The 21,755-nt window shown below is 33.1% G+C and overlaps 1 protein-coding gene across 2 annotated transcripts in view; it reads right to left on the reverse strand.

The window, feature by feature from the left end:
- ASCC3 (activating signal cointegrator 1 complex subunit 3) overlaps window positions 1-21,755 on the reverse strand; it is a 315,263-nt gene that overhangs the window by 195,935 nt on the left and 97,573 nt on the right. For both annotated transcript variants that reach the window (XM_069488077.1, XM_069488076.1), the window contains 2 exons: window positions 8,188-8,352; window positions 2,219-2,395 (listed from right to left, as the gene is read on the reverse strand). In XM_069488077.1, coding sequence (XP_069344178.1) covers window positions 2,219-2,395; window positions 8,188-8,352 — 342 coding nt within the window. The remainder of the gene's footprint in view (window positions 1-2,218; window positions 2,396-8,187; window positions 8,353-21,755) is intronic.

The raw sequence follows: 21,755 nt of genomic DNA on the forward strand, positions 1-21,755 counted from the left end.
CTACAAAGCATAATCCTTTCCTGCTATCATTCTCAAAGTTAGGAGCATACTACAAGTTGAATCTCAAATGGCACATAGATCTGAAACCTAAGGAAACATTATTTCTCTAATACATATAGAAAAGGTTGTTATTCTTCTACAGAAACATTGTTCAGATTAGTTGGAAATAAAATATGAAATTTATGAATTAAGAAATGGTCTCATTTTCCCTATAAATGACAGCTTCTAACCAAAAAGGTAAGGTGGCTAACCCAAAGGAGAAGACATGTGACCCAGCCTATCTCTCTCTACTACTTAACATTAATTGATAAGAGTTTGGAGAGGATGAAAAGCATTGTGTATATCTGCAATGACTATGATTTGGATTTTTTCTTCCAATAAGGTAAAGTTTACAGATTAAAATTTTGGAACTGTTATGATTTATAATGGCTAAGTAGGATGAAATGATCATAGGATGATTTACACCCTACTGATGATTTAAAAATAATCCCCACCTCAAAAGAAAAAAAATCTCAATAACTTGTTCAGTGTACTTTAGATTTTCTGGCCAAATCCACTATTTCAAGTTAGATGTATCACTCACACCTTTTTCCATATTCTTTCACAATGACTGCATCATATCATGAGTTTCTGAATAAAACTCTGAAAAACCTGCAAGCATATCTTTTTACATGAAATAACAAGTGGTTATAAAACATATTAACACACTGGGGAAATGTTTAATGGTTACCAACTGTATATTTCAACTGAGTGTAAACTAATAAATTTTAATAAAACAAACATCTATAATAAGTATATAGTAATATATAGTAATGTGCTACTATCTATACTATATAAAATATATAAATTTTTTCTAAATTTTGACAAATTTCTAAACCTTCAAAATAATTATGACAGTTCATCATCTAACATTTTTTTCATGATTATAATGGTAGCATATTATGGTGAAAATAATTTGAATTTAATTAGCTTTAAGTGAAATCACCAATTTGTATGACACAACTGAGAGAAAATAAAGTTTAAGATGGCTGACAAGCATCTGAAACTATTTTCTTCTCTTTATATCTCTCCGTGATAACTATCTGCTATCATTTAAATTATAAAGCTGAAAGCATTCTAAAGCTATAAAGAAATAGTTCTACATTTATCCTAATGTTACACTAAAATAAACTAAATAATCAAATATATATTAAGCCATAAATGAAAAAAACAAGCAGCAAGTATTACTGAAAAGCACTTGAAACAATTAATGAACGTTAAAATATTCATAACTATTACCATGTCATGAATTATCCTTTTGTGTATAAATCTGAAATGACTCCCTATAATTCTAAAGATATCTTACTTTTATGCAATGCAGTTAAAGCATATTAACTGTTGTAGTAACAGTTACTTCTGATATTGTTAGCTGAATATTTTATTTATAATAATAAATAATAAAATGGCCCTATTTTACTAATGAAATTGTTTTTAGACAAGAAGTAATGTAATATATTGAAGACCAAGATTGAATTCTATCTTGTTCTCTTTTAGTAAATAGGTCAAAATGCCTGTGAATATTCTCCTAAAGCTATTGCTTTTATAGAAAAATGAACAGAATGATACATGTTTAAATTTTAAGCAAAGGTTTCCTTTATATTCTAAAATAAGTCTATAATAGGCACTCTAATAATATATATAATATAAATATAATATAATATAAATGGTACATGGTAGTGCTATTTAAGCAATTAGATAAACTTTTTAAAGCACTTATAGAATTTTAGAAATGGCATAATAAATAAGGTGATTATAAAACAGTATAAGTTAAATAGAGCATCTCCCTTGATGGTTGCTATGCAATTATTTTTCAATTGCATATGAGGTATTATTATTTATTTTAAATATTATATCAAAATATATATTACTGGTTTAATTAAAGCTTGTATTATTTTACAATTACCTTCCTTTAATCGTATCAAAATAGCTTTTTGAAACTTATAACAGCTAAGAATACAAAATACACATTGAAAATAGCAATGCAAACTAATACAAACAACTTTCTGCAGGAGGGCTTACTCTACTACAAATAGTTGAAGAAATGTATGCTTCATTTTGTCCAGGATGACACATTTGTAATGTCTGAAATGGGCTTTGGAGTCTCTAATCCCAAACAAGTATTTATGTCAGCAAAAATATTTTTGAAAATGTAAGTATATTTATTAAAATTAGTATTTACCTTATTTGCACTTTTAATTCCCAAAAATGTCTGTCCAAGAGGTACTGGTCGAAAACGGCCATCAAAGTAGAAAAGTCCAATATACGGATTAACATGTAAAAATGTAGCAACATCAAGATAGTTGGGTAAGGTTGCAGACAGTCCAAGGATCCTTATCATACTCTGTGTGGATTCAACCTATATGAATTATGTTAATTAAGTATGGCTTATGTAAATTAATTTAACCAAATACATTGTCATGTGTTCTATTATTAGGATCTTCTAAAAACTGCAAACGGAGATGAGTCTAGAGGTCAAGTGAGGCACCATCATGTAAGACTTTACAGGCCATAATTCACAAGCTTGATTCTATAGATACATAATAGAATTCTGTACACACTATAATTAAAAATATATGTGAGCATTTACATTAAATAGCTATAAGAACTGTGTAACAATTAAATGTATTTTTAAGTCACAAAAATCTCAGTAATTTCCCAAAACTAAAACTTGTTTAGGCCACATTCTCTGATTTCAATGTAATATATCTAGAAAAAGACAACCAAAGGATGGTCAAAAACCTCTATTCATTTGGTAATTACAATGTATCATTATGATCCCATGATGCTGCTAACAACTTCATAGCTGTTCTCTGAGGAAGTTGTTGATAATTTTGTTCAGTCCTGTAGACTCAATGGGTATAAGCAAAATAGTCCAATGTGAATAATATTAATACTTCCAGAATCATCCATCCATCAACAAGGGGTTAGGACCTAACCTGTAGGCACTGGGGATGTAGTTCTGAATAAGACAGAACGATACATGCAGGGACTATTTGTAGAAGCATAAAGAAGGAGGATCAAAAAATAATAGAGATGGGTGAAAATTAAAATACAAATACACATACCACATTTTCACCATGAATTTGTTTTCACTAACGAAATCTTATAGATATCAGTAAAAACCCAAACCAAACCCCACTTAAAAGCAAGGAACCCTAAAGAGAAATGATGGGCATATCTATTATTTAGGAAATCTCCTTCACAACATATAATAATTAGAAAGATTCTAATTATACTATAGTTCTATGTAGTACTGGTAATGATTTGAAAGGAAATGAAAGTGAGATATATATATATATATATATATATATATATATATTTTTTAATGAGAAGGGCTCTCACTCTGTTGCTTAGGCTGGAATACAGTGGTGTGATCATAGCTAACTGTAACCTTGAAATCCTGGGCTAAGGGGATCCTCCTGCCTCAGTGTCCTGAGTAGTTGGGACTACAAGCATATGCCACCAAATCCAGCTAATTTTTTTACTTTTTGTAGAGATGAGGTCTTGCTGTGTTGCCCAAGCTGGTCTGGATCTCCTGGTCTCAAATGATCTTTCCACCTCAGCCTTTCAAAGTATAGCAATTACAGGCATGAGCCACCATGCCTAGCCCAGATTTGGTTTTAAAATCATCACTTAAAACATAAAAGTTACTGAACATATTTTTAAGGTCTTTTGACAGTAAATACATGATACCCTGGTAAACACCAGGGACATTTTTTTTGGTAAAAATTCATTTTAAAGCAGCTACTTTTTAAAATCTGATAATATAATCCTATCATTCACAAAACAGTTAAGCCTATATGTGAAACTCTTTATTTGAAATAGTAATAATTTGGAATTGTATGTCCTAAGCTAAATCTTGAAGCTCTATACATTGTACATATTCACCTAAAAAATAATAATTGCTGAAAACTATAAAAAATTAAAATTTACAGCTTCCTCTCTATCAGTAGCCCAAAGACTAGGCAGTAAATTTTTATGATGTTTTCCCTCACATAAAATCCACGTTCAGAAAAATTCTCCCTAACTGAAAGAAAAGTTAGTTAAGAAGACAACTAATATTAGTTCCCCGCTGTTAAATACAACAGATTTGGGATTTCTTATACTTTTACCTTTTCTAAATTTCTCTTAGTCATGCCAAGTGTGTTATGAATTTCATCTCTAATCCCACCATGCAATTTCAGTTTCTCAACAAAATCTACAGTGTCTTGGAAGAGTTTCCTGTGATGATTCTATATTTAGTTACACATGTTGCAGTATGATGTGATGTGAAATTGAAGTGTGATGTGATGTGCCATCTGCTGGGAACATCTGGTAATCACAAGGAACAAACAAAAACAGGAACTTTGCTTTTCAATAAAAATAGTTATGAGCACTGCACTATGCTTTGGAAATACGAGAAGAATCACATAGACACTTCTGTCAAGGAGATTAAAACCTAGTGAGGGATACAGATGAAGAAAGAATTAACTAGCAAGTTGTGAAATTATAAGAGAGGCTATGATATGTGCTAAAAATGTGCAAAAGTAGGGGGGAGTGCAAAGGAAACACAGAAAAGGTGTAATGCATTTTGAAGAACTAGAAAACAATTCATAGAAGAAGTGGTATTTCATGGATTCAAAAGACTAGATTTTCAATAAGTGGATGTGTGGAGTTAAAAAGAAAAAAGGCATTATATAACGGCATTCATAATTCTTATCTCACAACCAACAACACATTCTGCTTCAAGTACAATTAATTTAGTCTTTGAATGAAGGTCAATGGTATTGGAAAGGAAGTAGAGCAAAATCAAATAGTTTTGTGTGACTGACAGATACGTAGAAGTTAAAATTAGACAGATGAGGGCTTTAATAATCTTTAATATTCAGCTAAGGGATTTGAATATTTTTCTTAAGACATCAAACAGCAAGTCAACAAAGGTTTATGAGCATTGTAGTGCAAAACTATTCAATTAGAATTTGTTCACATTATGGAGATGGCAGTGGGAAAAAGGAATTAATATATTATCTATATTATATACTATATATTTCTATAACATATATTAAGATATATTATAGACATATAATTATATTACATATATAATAAATCTATAATATACAATTTTATAGTTTATATTAATATTTATAGATTATATACAGAAAATTATATTATTTATTCCTACTGCATATACAAAAATATACATTTATAAATAATTTATAAAATGTTTTTAAACTTATAACTGCTTAAAAATATTATACATGATACACAATGTTCTGTATATGTGTCTATGTACATACATAAAAAAAAGATTTGCAGCAAGATTGCAATCTATGGTGCTATACCTATAGGACTGATTGCTTTTTCAGTGAAGAATCCTAACAAATACATTAATGATATTTACGTGGCCTCTAATGTTCTATAGTTCCAGAAAGTCTTATTTGTAGATTAATTTTAACTGGATGGACATGCTCTCTCTAGGTGGTTCACTGAAAGTAACATGGAATGTGTGGATTCATGCAGTATGGCTCCCTGAAAAACGTCACTAAGTATCAGGGTATAAAATCAAAGCATTTTATGATCAAAGTAGCTCTCTTTTGTGTAAATGATGCCCTACATGCTCTTTTTGATATATCATACATAATCTGGGCCAGGGCACACCAACTGTAGCAAGAAAGGACATGGAAAGCAGATTCAGCAGTTTCAGACTTCTCCATGCTTTACCATGTACTCTTGAAATTATTATTTCATCTCTAATCATCAGGGAAATGCAAATCAAAATCACAATGAGATATCATTTAACTCCAGTGAGAATGGCCTTTATCAAAAAGTCCCATAACAACAAACATTGGCGTGGGTGTGGAGAGATAGGTACACTCATACACTGCTGGTGGGACTGTAAACTAGTGCAGCCCTTGTGGAAAGCAATGTGGAGATACCTTAAACAGATTCAAGTAGACCTACCATTCCATCCAGCAATCCCATTATTGGGCATCTACCCAGAAGAACAAAAGTCATTCTATAAAAAAGACACCTGCACCCGAATGTTTATAGCAGCACAATTCACAATCGCAAAGATGTGGAAACAACTCAAATGCCCATCAATTTATGAATGGATTAGCAAAATGTGGTATATGTATACCATGGAATATTACTCAGCTATTAGAAATAATGGCGATATGGCATCTCTTTGGTTCTCCTGGAGAGAGCTGGAACCCATTCTATTACGTGAAGTATCCCAAGAATGGAAAAATAAGCACCACATGTACTCACCAGCAAACTGGTTTCCCTGAGTGCACATTTGGGAATAACACCAATTGGGTATCGGACAGAGGTCGGGGCTGGGTGGAAAGGATGGGTGTATACCTACTTGTTGAGTGCGATGCACACTGCCTGGGGAATGGACACGCTTGAAGTTCTGACTGGGGGGGACGGGGTGGGGGGAGGGGAGGGGTGCACACCTACATGATGAGTGCGATGTGCACTGTCTAGGGAATGGACACAACTGAAGCTCAGACTCGGGGGGATGGGGAGGCATGGTCAATGTATATAGCCTGATCTTTTGTACCCCCATAATGAGCTGAAACACAAACAAAAAATAAAAATAAAAATAAAAATATATATATATAATTAAATTGCATATTAGCTAAAATCTCTGACTTCTGTGAATTTGCTTCGAATATTTCAACACTTTGTGTTTTGTGTACATGTGTGTATACAAATATTTTTAATTTATGTGGTAAAAAGTGAACATGTCCCAAACACTCCTCCAATTCCACTTCTACTCTTCCATGTATATGCATCATACTCTAGGCCAGCTTAAAATCTAAATGTAAGCAAGAACTTTGTTTTGTTTACTACTATATCCATAGCTTTATTAAGCAGAAGTTATTGGAGAGGGATAGGTTTGAGGGAAGTTTTTTGGTAAAGATAAAAGGGACTTTGCAATTCTTTTAAGCTGAAGTGATAGTGCCTCCTGAGAGAGAGAAGGTAAGGACATAGAAGAAAAAAAGGGGGTAACTTACAGAGTGAAAGGAACTGGGTCCAAGGCAAAGGGAGAAGGGACTTCTGAGAAAAGCACAAGGAGTATAATAAAAGGCAATGCTTGTGGTGGGGAGGAGGGGTTGTTTATTTTCTGGGTAGGGAGAGGAAGGGAAGGGATGGAAATTGAGGGAGTTCAAGCATGAAGGACTCTATTTCCATTCAGTAAATGTACTATTGTACAAGAATGAGGCACGACAGGATGATGAAGAGTGACAGAGGAGACTGGTGAAGCTCAGAAGGGGCCATATTAAGGAAACAGAAGAAAAGCTGCTTAGAAGTTACAGGGTGATCCCAAGGAGCCAGGTGAATTCAGAGGCTATGAATACGTAATATACATCACAGTCTATGAATGTATACTGATGCTAGTCTACATCACTGTGTAATTTTCTCCACTCACGATCAGCAGTCTGGCTAGAGGTGCAGACACGAGTCAATTGATTCACTGTTGTAATTTTGCCAGGTACTCAGGGGATAAGTAAGTTAAGATTATTAACAAGAGAATTATTTGTCATGGAGTCTTGACTATTTCAGAAAGAAAATAAAGGCAGGAGAATATGAATAAAAGACAATAACAAATGTGGAGTCAAGGAATTAGAGTTCTTGATTAGGTTGAAAAACAAGTGTTCATCTTTTCTCTATATATGCACAATCTCCCCCAAAATATTTAAATACTCACGAGTATTCCAGGTTATCTTTTCACATAATGAAAATGAGCTTAGATGGAAAATAACATAAGAATCCTGGTACTAGGAATTTACCAGTTCTAGTTTGGACTATTTATGAATAACTACCAAGGTCCAAAACTAGAGACAGTATGTACATGTCCTCCTTTAAATATATTAATTAAGATGTCAGTATTAGATTTAGCTTTGCCACACAGGTTAAGAAGGAAAGTTTTCCTTTATTTATTCAGGTTAATTTAAAGAGATTTCAATAAAATAAGATTTAGAAGAAAGAAAGATAGAGGACTTTTAATGTGAAAATGAAATAGCTAAAGTTTTCTCTACCACTAAAATTATCTGTATTCCCATGAACGATGCATATTAAACATTTCATTTGAATGCTACATTTTAGGTTTAAAAACCTGCTCATCCCTCCAAAATAAGCTTATGAATAACTTTCTCTTACCTGCCGTAAAGTACGTGCAACTATGCTTTCTAATACTGGTCCTCTATCTTCATGCAGCAAATGAACTTCATCAAGAATAAGGAGTTTTACAATTTGGGAAAGAGCTACATCCCCAACACTCTTTCTAGTCACTACATCCCATTTTTCTGGTGTGGTCACAAGCATCTATAAGATAAGAAAAGACCATCAAATTAAAAAGGGAAAAAAATCACATACATTTTTTAAATTTCAACTGTGTCATTCAAAAAGAAATAATTCTGGTCATCTCTACACAAAGCAAATGAAAAGTGCTTAAAATATCCCAGAACGAAATCTAAGTCACTATAGACAACATTCATTTTGAGAGGACAATTCTTTAAGCTGTGATACCAAGCGATAACTTAAAACTCACTGAAGGTAGTTTGTCAGTGAACTGTAGTGTGAAGTGTACAAAATACATAAATTTTTTAAATGGGATCATACAATATAAAAAAACAACACTATCTATTAAAGTAGCATATGTTGATAATGATCTTTATTTGAAAAGTGACTAGGAAGTGACAGAAGCATATAAAAGGACATGAAGGAAAAATCAACAATCCACTCTAGCGTTAAACCTACTTTGAATAACAGATTTAAAATAACCTAAGATATATTATCATAAACACACCTAGAGATTACTTACTAACAACCCTTTCCATTAAAAGTCCTTGAAAAACACACCCATATGTTTATAAAAAACAACCAGCAATTCTCCTAAACTGTAAATTAATGACACATTAAAATATAAAATAAAGCTAGTTTATTATTAGTAAATGTTAGGAGAGCTACAAAGCAAACTATTAAGTTATAATAATAAATACAAAACTTGGCTATTTACCTCACCACAAACTTGGAATACTACTGTTCCTTATAATTAATGTTAGGAGGTAATAATGTGATAAAAATTAAATTGTAAAATCAAATTTTTGAGAAATCAGAACGCTACACAGGTTGACCATCCCTAATCCAAACATCTGAAATCCAAATGCTCCAACAAGCATTTTCCTTGAGCATCATGTCAGCACTCAGAAAGTTTCAGGTTTTGAAGCATTTTGGATTTCAGATGCTTGGATTAGAGATACTCAACCTGTACCACTAAATCTTAAAAACCCTTTCTAGCATTTTATTTTCTATACTTTATTTTCTGTACAGTAAGAAGTGGCTTAATTTATATCATTTTTGGTCAATTCAGTTCCCTGAACTAAAATGGCTAGAAAATAAAGTATCACATTTCCTTAATAAAACGGAACTCAAGCAAGACATTTCCATCTGCTCTTGTATAGGGCATGGGTTAACTGTCAATATTTTAACTGTCAACTTAAATTTTTCTCAGTACATGTATTCACCCCTTCACAGCAGTATAAAAATCATTATTCAAAAATGTCCCAATTTTAGCCTGTCCACTGGGGACAGGCAAAATGGGAAAATGTCACAGTTGAGACGCTTATACACTACCAGTATGCCAAAAATTTGGTGGTATATTCAATTTTAAAATGCTTTTGACAGCAAAACCAAAGAACGTAAGACTTGCCAGAACAATCCATCTTATTATTAAAAACGGTCCTTACATTTGCATATAGCAAAATTACAATATTTAGTTTTCCATGATTAATGACTACTGAATTATTCTTTTCTCTAGCTGAAGCATATTTCTCCTCCAGGAGGGGAAGAGTAGAGAACAATAAAATTTTTAATCTAAACTTTTTATAATTATTTGCATAATCCACTAATTGGACACGACAGCAAACCCTTTATCAAACATTCCAGAGAGGTAGTGCTTCACTGAATGAAGAATATTGCACCTGAATCCAAGTATTTATAGACTTGTCCAAAATCAAATTTGTTGAATTTTGAGCTAAGAATTATGGAAGAGATCACAAAGCTCCTTGCCAAATAATACCTGTGAGAGAAATGAATTTGAGTGTGAATTTTACACTTTGTTGGTTTTTTTTTTTTTTGCCCCACGTATTACTAGATTTAAATAATCTAATGCTCCTTAAGAACAGAAAATGAAAAGATTTAACAGGTAGAAAAAACTGTTACGATATCGGCCAGCTAGCAATTACAGGCAGATAATCAGCCTCCAGTGTTAGACCCCAGAGCTATTGATCTGGGTTTTCTGGGTTTGCAAGAAAAAATTGCATTGTTTTTAAATGTATTTTTATTCATATTTTTTACTCTGCAAATAGTTATTAGAGAGATGAATATTAAAAAGTGATTAGTGTCACTAGAGTGGCTTTATAAAGAACTGAGCCAGAATGATGACAAATCAAAGTAGTGGTTTGGAGGAGGAACAGACAGAAAAGAGGCAATAGGGATCATTCTCAATAGGTGAAATGTTTCTAGACCTTATTAGGAGTGGCTTGCACATTTGCCAAAACTCATTGAACTACATATTTAAGACTATGTTTTATTCTATGTAAGTCAAGAGAAGTCTAAAAATAAATTTTTCTCCCCTAAAGATCTACAATTATAGCACTATTGTCCATGAGTCAAAAGTAACTACCAAATTATCTAAGAATATATTAATATAAATTTACAAATACAATATATGAGTTTGAGAACAGTAACCTGTGTGCATAAATGCTATTATGATATAATAACTATGCTATAGTATGCAATATTGAGCAAACCTTAAGCCAAAAGATTAACTGAAAATCACAAATATATTTTTCTATATTTACAAAAAAAAAAAGGAGGGGGTAGAGAGAGAGAGAGAGAGAGAGAGAGAAAGTGATACCACTACACAACTATCATAAAAGTTACAAAGACAGAAATGTGTTTACAGAGGATGTGGAGCAACTGGAACTCTCATAAAGCAATGGTTGGAATATAAAGTTATACAACAACTACTCTGTTTGGTCACATCTACTAAAGCTGAACATACGCATGCCTTGTGACCCAGCAATTCCATTCCTAGTATATAATATATACTCAATAGAAATGTACACATAAATGCACCCAAAGATGTGTATTACAAATTTTCATAGTTGTATAATTTATAATACTCCAAAATTAGAAACAAACCAAAGGTTCATTAACAATAAAATGGATAAATAACTAGTAACATATTTATATAATGGAATACTATATAAGTGAGTAAACTACTAAATTGCAAGAACATGTGAAAAAATATCATAATCTTAATGCTAAGTGAAAGAACCCAGGCACATAGTATAGAACTTCATTTATAAAAAGTTTTAAAACAGGAGAAACTAATGTAGATGTTAAGAGCTAGGATATCTGGAAAGGAAGAAGAGGGTAGCAGAGACGGGAATAAAGAGAGATTCTGAGGTGCTGGTATTAATAATATTTAATATGTTGATTTGGGTGGTGGTAACATCAATATATTCACTTTAGGACAATTCGTCAAGCTGTTCATTTAGAATTTTTGTATATTTTTGCATATTTTATTTCAATAACAGTAAGTTGTGCACATAAATGGTACTATAATGATACATAACTTACATTTAAAAACAAAACTTAAATGACAAGAAGGTACACGTGAACTATATAGCTAAAAGGTGAATAAGAGCTTTCTAGACAAATAAAGAATAGTATTTCAAGCAGGGAGGAAAATATAAGCAAATATGTTCTTTGTGCTTCTAATATGCTTTTATCACATATTATCTCTTGTGTGATCACCTATATATGTATTTATATGTACCTTGCCAGCATCTTGAGGACAGGAATCTTACATGTAAGTCCATGTTCCTCAACCTGTTGATTGGAAATATTTTTTTTTTTTTTTTGACGTATAGATGCCAAGTTCTAAATCTAGGCCAATTTTATGACCGTTTATCAATCTTCCCCTCAAACAGGAACCCCCAAATGCATCAAAAGCAAAAAGATGAGAAAAAATAAGTATAACATATTTATGGGAAATCTTTGAACCAGAAAGAGAAATAAGACACATGTGACTTAAACTTCATAATCTTTATATTGCCTTAATGTTATTCCCATTGCTCTCTATTGAACAACAAAAAAAGAATCTGTTCTTGTCCTTTCAGATTTCTCATACATACTCTGAATCACTTTAAGGCATAAAATTCCACGAGTTAACTTTTTTCTCCTGTTTATTGTAATTCTTGGCTATTACAAAGATACAAATAGCAAAGGAATGAACTTCAAAAGAGTAGGTCTTTTAAATCTAGTCCCCAAATCCCATTTTATTGGTAAACCCAAGAAGATAAAATGACTTTCTCAAGGTCCTGTAAGTAATTAGTGAAGAATTAGGAGTCTCATGTAAGTCTCTTAGCATTTACACTGCCCAAAAGACCCACACTACCTATAAAATTAAGAGAAAAGAAAGAAAATAAGTTTGGGGCCACAAATGACCAGGTAAAGAGACATTAAGAAAGTGTAACCGGTTCCATGAACAAAAACACCTTTTTGCAGTTCTCTTATGTTTCAAGTTCCCAGGTCAGTGGATTAGCTGACCAGAACTTTGTAATTTTCTGTTTCACTGATCCCCTCCCTTTTGAGTTGTTTTTCAGAAATGGTGAACCCTCCTTGCAGTAACGAGATAATCATGAGGTCTTATACTACCTGATTATTCAGAGAAGTCAAGATAAATAGAATTTCACCAGAAATCTTGCCCAAGGACCTGCTGAGCAACATACTCCCCACCACCTACATGCCCACAAGACCTAAAGGATGACCAATTACCAATAGCTCATTATACTACTAAAATCTCCACCCTGCGAGGGGCTTATCTGCCATTTTTTGATCATGTGATGTATGTGCCAGTATGATTACTCACTGCACTTGTGTGCCCTGCACTCCACCCCAAACATGTTATGATGCCTACTCACTTCATGCATTATTCATTTCACAAACAGAAAAATCCCTGAGGTGGATTAGAGGTAGTCTTCCCACCTCCCATCTTCTGCAATAAATTTCCTTCCTTCCTTGACAATCCTCATAGACTCAGAAATCGGCTTTCTGTGCCATGAGCAACTGAGCCTAAGAAAAAACCCCTGTTGAGGATTCTTAACAAAAGGACCTGCTCTCTCACCCATTTTCTGACTAAAATCTGTTTTAACCCTCTCTTTTCCCACCCTTTCCTTCACCTAGCAGTCTCTCTCCGGTCCCCAAAAGAGAAGTCTCCATAGCTGGGGACGGCCTATGATCAATCTCATACTGTATGTTTATGGGAGCACATATTAGTGTTTAGGGAAGCATGCCATTTCAACCTCATTTTCACTTCAGATAGAGTCAATGAGAAGGTAGATAAGGAGTAAACACTAGATACAGTATATATGCTTTTCAGTAATAATTCACAAAGCCATTCATGATATCGTTATGACTAAGAAGCCAAATCAGGGTTGGCTGATAATACAATTATGAGATTTCTAAATAATCTTACTCGAAGATTGCTACTTTACAAACCAAGAGAAAAAAATAAATCAAATCAAAATAATAACCATTATTTCAGAATGAAGGAGCTGGAGCTGGTTTGAGGGGGGAAATAAGAGAGAAAAAGGGTTAGAGAAATTTAGAGGAAGAAAAAGGGTAACGAGGAGAGAAAGAGAGAAAGAAAGAATGTGTGTTTGTACAGAAGAAGGCATTTTATAGAAAGGTTTTCAACTTTTTGAGCAAATGTTTAAGATCTGACAAACCAAATGCATGTTAGTAGCTATGCTTCAAATTTTTTGTAGTGAAGAGCAACTATCTAGCCATTGACAGTACCCCAATTACTTAAATCTTTGTATTTTAATTAATTAATTCATAATATGTGAAATATAGTCCTGAAACTTTACTATTGACAATATATATCTAGCTTAAGACACAGAGAAATGTTTGCAATGCCTACAAGTAGTCTGCTCTATGTTTAATTCATCCTGTTACATCAACTGTGAAGTTACACAAGTCATACTGATATGATACTGAATTTTAAACATTTTTTAAAAATCATTTTAACTGTTGGAACAGTTTTTTCTTTGAGGCATATGGCTATAAATTAAAAGTAGATTTAAAATTTTAAATTAAAAAGAATACGAGAAATTTTAAAGATAAATGTCTATTTTCTTGCCTTTATAATATTTAATACTGATATTGAAATTTTTGGCACTTAGACTATAGAAAATTGGAAAAAATGTTTAAGCTAATTATATAAATGACTTTGTAAAATCAGAATGATAAACTATCAAAATACAGTCATTAAAATCCAAAACTATATTATAAAACTCATTAAGTCTCAGGAGCCACTGATTATAAGGTCCATCATTATTTTACATGTCACTTAGGCAAAAAACCACAATCGAATAAATTTTCAAAATGTGTCTTACAACTGATGAAATATGGTACATTTAGTTGAAAGTGTTAGGGATCTGTTAACTAAGCTAAGGAGCATTATTCAAGAAAGCTTATTCAATATATCTTCTGTAGTGAAAACTGCCTGGAATTGTTACAAATCACATTCTAATACTACAGGTGTAGACCAGGCTTGCAGGATTTAAGAAGCCTATCATCCTTTTTAAAATACATAATCACATACCTAGACAACCAGTAAGCTTATAAATTACACGAATGTTTTAACTGAAACATTAAATCTAAAATGTCACATAGTTTACATTCTACAAACATACATATAATTATAGTTATACTAACCTCTGATATACAAATGTCAGTTCTGATTGATGGCAACAGCCCCCATAATGGAATCTGACAGCTTGCAGATTATACCTGCCCCTTAGGATACTACAACAAATCAGTTAGTTCCAACTACTTCCTTTTTTACATTTTTTATGTTCCCTCCTCTCCCATCAATTCACATGCTTCACTGAACATTCATTCACACACATAAAGTACAAAGCCCTCTCAAGAATCTAGTTATATTTATGTTAACGATGGTAGCTTTCAATTATAAAATTAAAATATAAAAATTAATTAGAAAATCTTCAAGTACAAAAGTATTCTTATAGCACACAGTTTGTTGAAAAGTACAGATAGGGTAAAGTGAAAGCATAAGAAATGTCATCTGAAATGTATTTTGGTATATTCATTTAAAAAAATCTCTATGATACTATTGTTAGCTAAAATTTCATATGTAACATCTACTAAGTAAAGAAACAAAATATAATTTGATAAGAACTTCTAAAACTTTTGAAGGAACAGAGCATGAAATGCTGGGAATAGGAATGAGAAAGCTCGCCTATTGAAAATTATACATTCAAGGAACTACTTTGTAGAGCAGCAGTCCCCGACCTTTTTGGCAATAGGGACCATTTCATGGAAGACAGTTTTTCCACAGATGGGGTGGGGATGAGGGGGAAGTGGAGCTTAGGCAATGTCCTGGTTTCCTAACAGGCCACTGACCTACGGTACCGGGCCACGGCATGGGGATGGGGACCGCAGTTCTAGACTACATGTGTTAACATCTCGGGTAGAATTCTCTTTGTGATTCTTTTTTGTTGATTAAAAACACTTTGCATCAATCTCAGAATATACATACTGGAGACTACTTCATGAGCACAAGTTTGTAAAGTACACAATGCTTGGTTACCCTGAAACTTAACTAATTATACATAATTGAGAAAAATACAAAATGATTTATATTTCCGTGTGTACAAACCACAAAGATCTTGCTGTCATCATTCTAACTGCTTGTCTGTCATAGCTCAGGATTTCATTGGATTAAAGTCTCAGAGAGCAGCTGTCTGCTACACTTACAATAATGGCTCCTCTCACTAATAAAGATAGGTGGTTGTTGGCATGTGACTGATTTGTGGTAGCAACTTGTCCTGTGGTGAGTCCTAATGTGTACAACTGGGATATGGGTCATAGAGGGTTTCCTTGGGTTACTGTAAAGTTGTATTCTTCAAAAATGAATCGGTTATGTGCTCTTTAAAAGTTAAAAACAAACAACAAACAAAAAACCCAAACCCAAAAAACTCCTCTCATAAGACATTGAACATTTTACAGTCACTATCTCTCACCTGCCACATTTGTACAACCCAGTTTGAGGAGCAATCTCTTATTAAAAAGAAACACTTCAAAATGTCATATTGCAATGCCAAACTACTACCCTCAAATGTGATGAACTAAAATAAATATATTCTGCAGCTCTTCACAAAAACAACTCAATACCATTTCCTTCTTTTCAATCAAATTCTAGATATTCAATATTAAGAAATTGTATTTATTTGAGAATAATTAATCAAAAGTTTGTTTTGGGTCTTCTTTTGAGAGAGAGAGAGGAAAGGAGGAGTTTAAATCTTATCAACAAATTACTGTATAATAAAAGCTACTGAAACTTACTACAATTAAGGAAATAGATGTTTTTGTAGTTCCTTATTGTTCACCTATTTCAATTATTTGAATTATTTCTATTTTACTTAGAAAAAGAACAAAGGCAGGACATGGGTAATATTTAATCACAGTTTATGGTTATCCAAGGAGAGCTTCCCAATAGAAGTTTGTGACTAACTCACTCACTGAATGTCCTTAAATACATATCAATAGTTAGGAAGGCAGAGATAATAGGAAATGTAGAAGCTTATACTTTAAGGAGAAAATACAACAAAACAGAGGAGAAATGTGGTCCATTCTTTTGTACAATGTTATGAAATATAACGGTCATCTACCAGGGCAGCTATCCCAGCTCAAGCAGCTGCCACTGCCTCTGCCCCTGGGTCCAAACTTTTCATATGGCACCAATATGACTACAATGTAGAGCCAAGTGAAATTATACATTTTCTGCATTTTTTCTCTCCATTCCACTTCCGGTTCCTATAGTCTAACAAACTTACAAACACTGAAATAAAGATCAAACAACACTTACTTGTTATTGGTTTTGAAGTGGCTTAATAGAAACTTATACATACCTTGAAAATGGCGTTTAGTAACGTGATAAAGGAGAAAAGCAAATGTGGCCAAAGTATCTGTGATTAAGTATAAAACCTGGCTCTAAGCTCTCTTGACACCCAACTAAAAAAGAACTTGCACATGGCTCCAAATAAAGACAAAATACATCCTCAATAAAAAGTGTTACTCTGGCATCAAACTTTAAGAATTGTTTCTTCCATAGCACGCTATTCTAGAGACTGAGTGACACAATACGTTCACTCAGTAAACATCTTCAACACCTGCTATGTCGTTTCCTCGAAAACTCATGTTGAAATTTGATCCCCAATGTGACAATATTGGGAGGTGAGGTCTGATGGGAAGTATTGGGGTCACAGAAGTAGATCTCTCATGAACAGATTAATGACCTCCTTGGGGGGCAGGGGGGTGGTGGTGGTGAGTGAGTTCTCACTCAATTTGTTTCCAGGATAGCTGATTGTCAAAAAGAGCCTGGCACCTCCCTCCATTCCACCTTGCTTCCTCTCACCAAGTAATCTCTTTGCACATGCCAGCTCCCCCTTGGCTTTCTGCCAATGAGCTGAAGCAGCCAGAGGCCCTCATCAAATGCAGATGCCCAATCTTGAACCTTCCCGCCACCAGAATCATGAGCCAAATTAACTTCCTTATAAACTATCCATTCCCAGGTATTCTCTTATAGCAACACTAAATGGACGAAGGCAACACTTTCAGATTAAATGTAATAGCAACATCATAAGACAACTGCTTACAGCTCCTTCAGACAAACTCTGAAGACCCAGTATTAAAACCCAACATCTTGAAAACACACGACTCTGTAATGCATCCAGATCACAAGGAAAGATGTAAAATGAACCTTCTCCTATCCCCTCCCCCCTTGTTCTTCTCTCTTAATCACTGTTTATTATATGTCCTTCTAAAAAAGAAATAAAAAAATATATACGCATACTCTCTCAAAAAATGTAAACAAATAGGACATAAGTACACTGTTCTGTCTCATGACAGTGGTTCTTATAAGAATTACAATGATATTGTCAAAAGGAGCTATCCAATTTGACACAAATTAGTATACCAGAGAAATAATCCTTTTTTTCTTGTTCTTCTTTGGGGCTGGGAGACGCTGAGTAGAGGGTAAAGAAGCTTTGTAACCACCCATTAAGTAAAACAGAGACTCTGGGCAAGGGGAGGGAAATCTGCTACCACCATCTGATAATTATGAAGGGGATCCTCATTACCTGAAGCACAATTTTAAAAACACTGAAGATTAAATAGGCGCTATGTATACATATTATCTTCCTTAAATATAACTAATTTATTAGAACAGAAGTTTTGATAGGAGATGAATATTATACATTTCAGCAAGAGTCTCAAGCACAGAACTTGAAGTATTTCTTATTAACTATAACAATATGATATACTTATTATAATATGGACTACAAAATCAGACTGAGTAGTTTGAGTATCAGCCATAGTACTTACTAGCAGTGTGACCTTGAGCACCTTACTTAAATTCTCCCTGCCTCAATTTCCTTATCTGCAAAATGGGGATAGAAACAGTGCCTACCTATTAGGTTTGTTGTGAGGATTAAGCAAATTAATCCATAAAAAAGATTACAGCATCAGGCACATAATAAGTTTAGGTAAATGTCTGCTATTACTACTACTGCATCTACCCCTAGTAAGGCTTCTAATACTATTCTGGCCAATTAATAACTAGTTAAGAGCTCCTATTAAACAACTAGGTACCACATAAAGGAAAGAATAAAATCATAAACAAGATAGTAGCCCAAAATATCAACCTTGGCTTAATTACAAAATATACTTCTAAGTAACAAAACAAATTAACCTACTCTTCCAAATTAGTTGATGATAGAAAAAGATATAACAAAGAATACTGCCTTTTACTTCAAGTTAATATATCTCTATTTCTGAGATCACATTGACTAGTAACACAACTATCATCTCTAATCCTAGTTAATCAGAACAAAATCTTAAAGCAGGGCATAAATCCTCTAGGTTATACAACCTAAAATCAATATAAAAACATTATATGTTACATGGTAAGGAGGAAGGTACTACTAACAGATATCCTTTTCTTTTTAATTTTAATGCTGTTTAATTCTCAGTAAGGAATATTGGAAGGGACAAAATACCAGTATATGCAATACAGATAAGCTCCCCAAGTAATCTGATATTGCAACTTAAGAACAATTAGCTGAATCTAACAAATTTCCAGGACCCCTTCCAGGACCCCAGGACTCCAATGTCCATTCTCTTTTTGAGTTTACTAAGCTATTTTTCACCATTCTAGCCAGGTTTCATTTAAGCAAATCACTTTCCAAAATGATTTTAACACACTATCAGCAAATGGCTGGAGCTGAAGTTACACTGTAGGTTTGCCTGCATAGGGTACTTTCATTATCTTTAACTATTAATTTATCATGGGGAAATAGCTTTGTACTTTAGTATTCGTTTGATTGCTGGTAATGTTTAACATCTCATTTTTTGAGACTTTGCATTTTTCACTGTGGGAAGAGTCTATTCTTGTATTTAGTATTTAAATTATCATTTGCATAAATTCTCCCTTTAATAAAGATATTAAGCATAACAAGTAGAGTCATTTTGGATAGTAAATTTGGCAATATTTATCAAATTTATAATAAATAAGCCCTATGCTCAGCAATCTCATTTTCATAATTCTATCTTAGAAAAAAACACAGATACAGATGAACATTGATAAAGTTTTTTTGAAGGCAATAAGATAGATGTATACATACTGACATTCAGTAAAAAAAAAAAGTATTATGCATTTTATACAAACACACATACACATAAAGTATGATCCCATTTTTATTAAACTAAATGAAACTACATATACAATAGTTTGGAAAATACAAACTGTCACTTGTGATAAGCTACTTGGGACAAGCTATATACTGTTACAAGTTATAATAGGAAAGGGACATCAGAAGTAGCATCATAACAAATATAAATACCACACTAATTTCTGAATTAAAACAACACCTAACATTTATAGATTGCATCATTAAGAAGAGTCTGGGTTTTTAAGCTGGTTTTAAAACTGTAACTATGCTTAAGTAGCTAAGTGAACAATGATTTCAAATGATTATCATACTTAAATAATTTATGGAAAAGGCACACAGTATTTTAAAGAGCTACATAAATGACTTTACCCTGAATGTCCTTAGTTACACATGGCAGAAGTTCAGACCTTCCCAAAATCCAGAAGTTGGTACTGATAAAATCCACATTGTGTAAAATTTTTCACTTCCCCTTAGTTTTGTATTCCATATTTTACAAAGTAATCTAAATTTCTTTTCTTTCCAGCTCTTCATATCAAATAGAGCACTAGGTGACAGAAGAAGGTGTAAGAGTAGGGTGAAGATTACTGATTATTGTTAAGTAAGCTATAAAATTAACCAATATTTTTCAGAGCAAAATATAATCAATGTAGCAATATGGCGATTTCAATGCCTAAATACCTAACATAAAGAGACAAGGACTAGATGTTAAGCTGGTTTAGGTAACAAGAACGAAGGATAACATCAAAATTCATTCGGTAATGATAAATTAGGAAATGACAAATTGATGAAGATGCTACTTCCAGTTACTAATTTGAATGTTAGCGTCCTACAGGGTCAATTTTGTAATCTTCAATGTTTTATTCAGCAAGGATATCCATTTTTGAAAACCTAGAGTTTTTATTTTCCATTGCATACTTTTTGTTTTGTGGTATGCACATCTACCTAATCATATACACTTTTGATTTTTCCAATAGGAAAAATTTAGAAATGCTGTAAGCAAACATCTAAGGAAGAGTTAAATAAAATATAAAACATTCATGTAATACAGAGAGCACTCTGCAGGACTCCAGGAAGCTGGAGGCAGTGATTTCTCAACTGTATGATAGAGAATTGTGTCAAAACTGGTTTAAGAACCAAGAAAACATGACGTTTATAAATATCCCCTTAAATTGAAGCTGAAACACTGTAAGCATAAGTTCTATAAAAGGGAGTAGCTTAGCAATAACTGGCTTTTTTCTCAACTGTGGTAAGACTTTTTGTATACTGGCAACTGTGTACACCATAACAAAAGAAAATATACATGTATGCACATACACTGCCTCTGCTTCTGCTCTGTATTGCCGCCATACTTTCTTTAAGCATTATGTTCACTTTGTTGAATAGGCCTTTCTATGATGATCATAATGTTCTATCGGTGCAGTATCCCAGTTGGTAGCTACTAATAACTATTGAAGAGTTGAAATGAGGCTAGCATAAGTGAGGACAAGCATTTTTAATTTTATTTAATTTTAATTTTAATAGTCACATGTGGCCAGTGGCTACTGTATTGAGCAACATTGCTCTATATTCCTAATTTAATAAATGATGAATATGTGGCAGGTTTGTGTGCCTGGCCTTTTCTCACCAATCAGTAAATCGTTTTTTGGGTTAGTCAATGTCAGAGCAAATGCCTTGCTTTGACACAGAGTTACTGCCAGGGCAGAAGAAATCTCTTCCAAAATTTCTGACCAGTGTTTTCATTGAAGTTCAAAGGAACACTGCTCAATGGAACCACTGAAAAGTATGGTAAATACTGTAAAATAGTACCTCTTCGTCAAGTGTACATTTAGGAGGAGAAGTTTGAAATTAAAGGTATATGTAGAATAACGAAATATAGATTGGAAAGGTAGATGACAAACC

This window comes from Eulemur rufifrons, chromosome 15 (assembly GCF_041146395.1).
Source record: "Eulemur rufifrons isolate Redbay chromosome 15, OSU_ERuf_1, whole genome shotgun sequence".
NCBI classification, from domain to species: Eukaryota; Metazoa; Chordata; class Mammalia; order Primates; family Lemuridae; genus Eulemur; species Eulemur rufifrons.